The sequence below is a fragment of the Squalius cephalus genome, assembly GCF_949319135.1.
Source record: "Squalius cephalus genome assembly, chromosome: 11".
Lineage (NCBI taxonomy): Eukaryota > Metazoa > Chordata > Actinopteri > Cypriniformes > Leuciscidae > Squalius > Squalius cephalus.
This window is the reverse complement of record NC_137132.1, coordinates 19,247,812-19,253,961: the sequence shown is the minus strand read 5'-3', so window position 1 is coordinate 19,253,961 and position 6,150 is coordinate 19,247,812. Positions and strand designations below refer to the sequence as shown.

Genomic DNA, 6,150 nt, shown 5'->3' with positions numbered 1-6,150 from the left:
AAATATAACATATCGTAATCAAATTTGCCAAATGTCTCAATGTACATTATGGGTTTCCCATGAAAAAGAAACAAGACACTTTGTTCGTTGGGTATCAGATTTGAGTTCCGTTCATACTTCTGAAGTCGCATTTATCTGTGTTCTTTTTAATAAAGATGATTGACATTGCATAAATAAACTAATTGAGCAGCAAATATCAAAAGAGAAGTTAACTGAACCAATGACCAAAACACTTTTTACGGTGTAGTATCAGGTTTTCTGTTGTTGCTTGTACTCTTTCTAAGCACTGAACATAGGAAACTGAACAAAGGAGTGATATGAGTCGCAAAACATCACGTCGGCATCTGGTGGTTTACATGAGCAACTACATTCAAATACAGACAAGTAAGCTACTTTATGAGGGATTATATTCCTCAGGAACCTGTGAAAACCACAGACTCCATTACCAAAGCAAACTGGAATCTGGAGAACCCATATAATGTGTTTATTGAACATCTATTTGTACATCTTGTTTTAATTATTGCATAACACTTGTACTTTGCATTGTAAGAATTGCTAAGCAATAATACTTGTTATAACAATTCATATTTCGTGATGTTACGACAATTAATGATACAACAATGCATGAACCTATATTATGCAACTTTCAGAGAGAAGACAGGTGTGCAATGTTTCAAACACTATTATCTGACAGATATATTGCAACTGGCTTGATGTAAAGTAACAATAAATAAAGGAACAGTTAACAATAGTTTCACATGTCGATCCCTGATTTGATAGTATCTTTGAATCGACTGACCAAAGAATACTATGCTTTTGTGTATTTTACACATACATTTTACTTCTGTTTATGAAGCATCTAAGAAGAACCCTGTATGAGCTCTGCATGTAAAAACGCCCAGAAAGAAAATGGGCAAAAAAGTATTATTGTCAAACTGCTCTGAGACACTATAGCAGGAACGAGAAAGAAGAGTTTATAGAAGAAGAACTGAGGTGTGTTAAAAAGCCATTTTAGAGTCCTCAAAGCACTTAAAAGCTTCAGTAAAATCTTGTTGTGTGGGTTTTAGCCAAAAGCAATGGTTTTGCTATTAAAAGGCATTTCACACAATAAATAAATGCAATTCAGTGTCTTTAGAAATAACTGTCTATGAATCATTGACATTTCTGGTTATATTACAGCCAAATGCAAATTAAATACATATTACAAACGTACCATGCCAATAAGTAGCCACAGCTCTTTAAAAGTCCAGTAGAGGGCAGTAGTAGTCTGAGTGGTTAACAGGCTAATGTGTATTAAAAGTAATATATAAGTTGCCAGTTCAGCAATGCAAATGTCGTTTAGAGATATTCCACTGGTTTGTCGGTTGTGGGTCAGACGCAAACTTTAATGTCAAGGTTTGGTCTGGTTTTTGCGAATTCTTTCAGCTTCTTGACGCCGTCTTTGGTAAACTTGTTGTCAAACATCCTGCGATAGATAAAGAAAATATATGCCACTTGTGTTACAGAATCACGAACTGAAATAAATCGGCTTTAAATGGTTCTTACCACAGGTACTCTAATGTAGTGTTCTCTTTGAGAGCAGCCATGAGGACTTCTGCTCCTTTGTCTGTCACTAGGTTGTCACGAAGTCTATTGAAGGCAAAATGTTTAAACAAAGTGAACACTGAAGATAAATAATTGACTAGAAAGACTGCAATGGCGGAGATTAGTATCGGTCACCTGATATCTGTCAGTGTGCAATTCGTCCTCAACAATTCTGCAAGATAACCAGCTCCATCATCTCCAATTTTATTGATGGCCATTCTAATGAAATAATAATATTGTAAATATCGAGTAAGATGCAACTTCTGTGTATTTGTAATGAGAAATTATGTTTTTTTTTTCACTGTTCACCTGAGATCAGTCACAGTATGATTTTCTTTCAGTGCTTCCACAAGGATTTTCAGGCCTTCACAGCCAAGCTCTGTCGCAACCACCCTATATTGAACATACACAGTCATGATAAAGGCTCACTTTTCACTATTATCTTTTATTAGTTCAATTATGATCATTAATAAATGATAATGTATTAATTTATAATAATTTTTATTTTACTTACCACAGCCTCTGAATGCGGCAATCTGGGTTTCTCAGAACGAGGGATAACACAGACGCTCCCTCTGAACCAAGAGGATTCTGGCCCAGGCTTTATGCAAAGAACATACAATACATATCACACAATAAGTACAATAAATAATAATATTTAACAATGAATGCATCATGTCATCTCTGAATCATTATGCATACAGCTTTTACCAGCCTACACTATTTACCTGAGTGTTGAGAAGAGGGGAAGGACCGGTAGGAGTCGGCGTAATCCGTCAGCATCAAGTCCTTGAGCGTCCAGATTCAAAACCTGCACATCTGAGCTGAGCTGTAACAGGAAAGCCAGCTCGCTCCAGTCCCTGTTTACCGAACCGGACTGACCTGGGGCCTGCTGTGAAAGAACTTTCATCCAACCCTGTAGCCGCTGGGACAAACCAGGGTCCTGGGCCTCATATAGACAGTGACAAACATTGACCTGCCTCTCTGGGCTGAGGGTGGAGCTCTGGAGTTGGGAGTGTAACAGATGGAGGAGGAAAGGAGGAGTCGGGTCTGGAGAGGGCTGGCAACGGAGCAGATGCATCTTGGGCCCATCAGGGAAAAATCCATTTAGGATGAGACGTGTTCTAGGAACCAGCAGGCCGCATACAAACCTGGATAAGCGGAAATAACTGGTCAGTAATGTAGTCATCATAGTAAATCAGAGCTATCAAAAAATCTTTTAAAAAGAAGAAAACATTGCATTTAAAATAATTGGAAAAAATGTTGGTTTATTGGGTTTGAAAATTATTTATGTTTTCAAGAAAACTTATTTTTACAAGTATGAAAGTTTTTATTTTACATATGTGAATTATTACTGTATTATACATTTTTGGCGAGTTGCGCCACATGCATAACTTTTTACAACCTGTACTAACCTTTTTGCATCATAAAAAGCTAAAAAATGTTCTCCCTATTACATACTTTCATGTTGGTTGTACCACATGACTTTAATTAAGCAGACAAGACTTTTTCAGATACTAGAAAATATATAATATAAAAAAATACCAAGAAGTGCATTCAAGTCACTGTATGTATGAATTGAGTTTTGCATTAATGATTTTGAATATATAAAGATTTTTTACCCGTTAATACATGAAAATGTATTAACGTATGGAAATGCATTTAATATGAAAACAGTATTAAAAGGTACCTGGAGAAAAGATCCATGTGTCCAGATTGATGTTGTACACCACAACGAAGGGCCTTCTTAACGCGTCTGCGGAAGAGGCGCCGCGGTCTGCCGAATTTGTTAAAGGCTGATGCCATCTGCTTAAACGCAGACTGAAGATACTGGCCTGTGCTTGGTTTGAGCCCTAAAAATGGATCTGATCCTGAGAGTGACTGAAGAACATAGTACAGTGCAGCCAGGAACTCCTGCACGCTGGTGTGGATAAAATGGAAGCCCTTTTCAAAGGTGAGGGATGCTCGATCCTCTTTAAGTATCTCAAAGAGGAACACCTGTGAGATTTTGGTGCTATCCAGATTAAAAGAGCTCAAATCAGAGCTTTCGAAGATGAACCGTCTCTCCAGGAGGCCTTTGAAGGCCATAGCTCCCAGGCTTTTGAGAATAGGCTGCATTTCGCCAAGGACATGAGGGGCGTGCTGAAGCCTGGTGTGATGAGAGCCCTCGCTACGCCCTTGCACATGGAATAGCACGATGGATTTTACAAAGCAGCAATAGATCTCAGTGATCGTGACTGGTTTGGAGCTCAGAAGGACCTCAGAAGGTCCCAGTGAAGAGTTCGGTTGGTTGGCGTTCTCAAGGACTCCTTTTTCTCCTGACTTGGCACTTACAGAATCAGGACAAAGGCAGGAGCCACCGTCATGCAAGGCGGTGGACACAATCCAACAGAATGCGGGAATGTGGCACATGAGGAGAAGGGGCTTATGGGACGACACAGAGGCCCACACTGCAGCGGCAGCCTCTGGAGAACTGCAGTTCTGCTCAAAGTACTGCTTCTGCTGGGCTAAAGAGAAACCTAGAAGACTGTAAAACTGACTGACCAGCACTGGAGGAACTTTGGAGACCGCATGAGGCCGTGAGGTGAGGAAAATGGACACGCCTGGAAGCAGAATTCCTTTGATTAGGTTCACCACAATGGATTGTATAGGCTGCACCCGCTCAGGATTTGAGCACTTGGGAGTGTGTTCGAAATTAAGAGGGTAGCAGAACTCATCCAGACCATCTAAGATGAGTAAAAACTTGGGTGGGTTGGAGCTCAGTAACTCGTGCAGGAAAGGTTTTAGGTGGATGTAGTGATCCGAGAGCAGGTCATGCAAGCTCTGCTCTTGAGTTATGAGGTTTAGCTCACGAAAGGACAGAGATAGGACAATCTTGGACGAGGTGTTTTCTGCAGCCCACTCTCGCACCAGCCGTCTCACAACCGTGGTTTTCCCACTTCCAGCAACTCCTGACAGCATGTTCACACCACTCGATAGTTTGGACAGCAGATTCTCATACACATCCTTGAAAACGCAGATCTCATCCGCGCGTGTCCTGAAAGCATCCCCAACTCCTGCTGACTCGTGTCGGCATTGAGAAGGCAATGCATAACCGGCTTGTCTTGAGAAGGTGATATCAGTCAAGTACCAGGTTTCATCCTGCCCTAAATTGTGTCCTCTGATGCTGAGATAGTCCACTAGACTGTGCTGTCTGGCCAAGATGTCCTTGTGCTTTTTGAGATGCTCTTGCTTTTTGGCCTGTTCTGGCTTTGTGGTCTCACCTTGAACACTTTGCAGTATGTAGAGGAACGCCCTGCATGATTCTTCTCCTCTCCCGTTCAGCACATCCAACAGTAATCTCATACATTCTCGCTCACCTCTAATAGCCGAACCTCTGATGAGACTGAGGTCCTCCTCGGTCACCGCCCCCACGTTAAACAGGACGTCCAGCAGGCGTGTCAGGTGTTCGCTGTAGTTCTCCACCAGCTCCACGCGACGCTGTTGAATTTCTGTGCAACAGGCTCCAACAGCCATCACTTTAATATGTTGCTGATGATATATAGGGGAGTCTGGGGCCCCCTAATTAAGGCTTCACCTCCCCCACCCTAAAGGAAGTCAAAAGAAAATGTGTAATTTAAAAATATTTATTCTTTTTATATAAGTATTTCAGTAATGTTAAATTTCCTACCGTAAATATAAAACATTTATTTTTGTTATTTTATTTTTGTATTAAACAACTTTAAAGGCGATTTTCTCAATGTTTCAATGGTTTTTGCACCCTCAGATTCCAGATTTTTAAATAGTTGTATCTCGGCCAAATATTGTCCTATCCTAACAAACCATACATCAATGGAAAGCTTATTTATTCAGCTTAAAATAAAAATTTTTTTACCCATGTGACTGGTTTTATGGTCCAAAAGATAAAATATAAACCATAATAAATAAACCATAGAAAACCATAACAAACATAAATAGAAAGTCAATGTTTTATTTAAACTTTAAGATGATTTGGTTATGACAGGGACCACAAAGGAATCGTGCGAATAACTAAGTTAGCCTAACATAGCCTACTTCAGTCCGGAAAATGACAGAAACAGAAATTCCTTTAAAAAGCCTATCCCATTAAATTGATGGTTTAATTTAAGTACATCAAATTAATAAATTAACAGTTCCATATACCACAGCGAAATTACTTCATAAAAAATAAATAAATAAACTAACTTACAGGGTCAAACGCATTATTCCCACACTTCCGTAGACTCTCACTGATTCAATAGCGGTTGAAAGTGAAACTATTCTTTTGCGACATAAGCGTATTATAAACATAATTATTTTGACAAATCAGAAGCTCTTATCGATTACATGTAACGTACTATTGCGCACATATTTATCCCAATAGTGAAACAGAAAGATCTTAGCTAGGCGTCTAAAAATATGTCTGAAATAACTCTGTATGTATTTGTCTCCAAGTCACCTGATATATTGGGAAATAGCAGAATTCAAGAAGTTGAAGGATCTCCGCCCATGCCAATCTCGGGGTATGTTCCTTTAAGACCCGCCATTTCTGGGGTTTTCCCAATGCAT

The 6,150-nt window shown here is 39.7% G+C and overlaps 2 protein-coding genes across 2 annotated transcripts in view; both read right to left on the bottom strand.

Moving 5' to 3' along the window:
- clip3 (CAP-GLY domain containing linker protein 3) overlaps positions 1 to 6,150 on the bottom strand; it is a 769,717-nt gene that overhangs the window by 447,824 nt on the left and 315,743 nt on the right. The gene's annotated exons all lie outside the window — the stretch shown is intronic.
- LOC307167079 (NLR family CARD domain-containing protein 3) lies at positions 420 to 6,049 on the bottom strand. The gene is made up of 8 exons (XM_079886003.1): positions 5,792 to 6,049; positions 3,275 to 5,171; positions 2,313 to 2,735; positions 2,099 to 2,185; positions 1,894 to 1,977; positions 1,720 to 1,803; positions 1,546 to 1,629; positions 420 to 1,465 (listed from the first exon to the last, which is right to left on the bottom strand). Exons 2-8 carry the CDS (start codon positions 5,098 to 5,100, stop codon positions 1,372 to 1,374), a joined length of 2,682 nt encoding a protein of 893 aa, XP_079742129.1. The 5' UTR covers positions 5,101 to 5,171; positions 5,792 to 6,049; the 3' UTR covers positions 420 to 1,371.

Bases quoted from the DNA above. Each gene is read 5' to 3' on its own strand.
- LOC307167079 (XM_079886003.1), bottom strand. From the start codon at position 5,100: ATGGCTGTTGGAGCCTGTTGCACAGAAATTCAACAGCGTCGCGTGGAG. The intron at 1,630-1,719 runs GTGACCGATACT...TGCCTTCAATAG, and splicing joins TGCACACTGACAGATATCAG to ACTTCGTGACAACCTAGTGA. The intron at 1,466-1,545 runs GTAAGAACCATT...TATCTATCGCAG, and splicing joins ACTACATTAGAGTACCTGTG to GATGTTTGACAACAAGTTTA.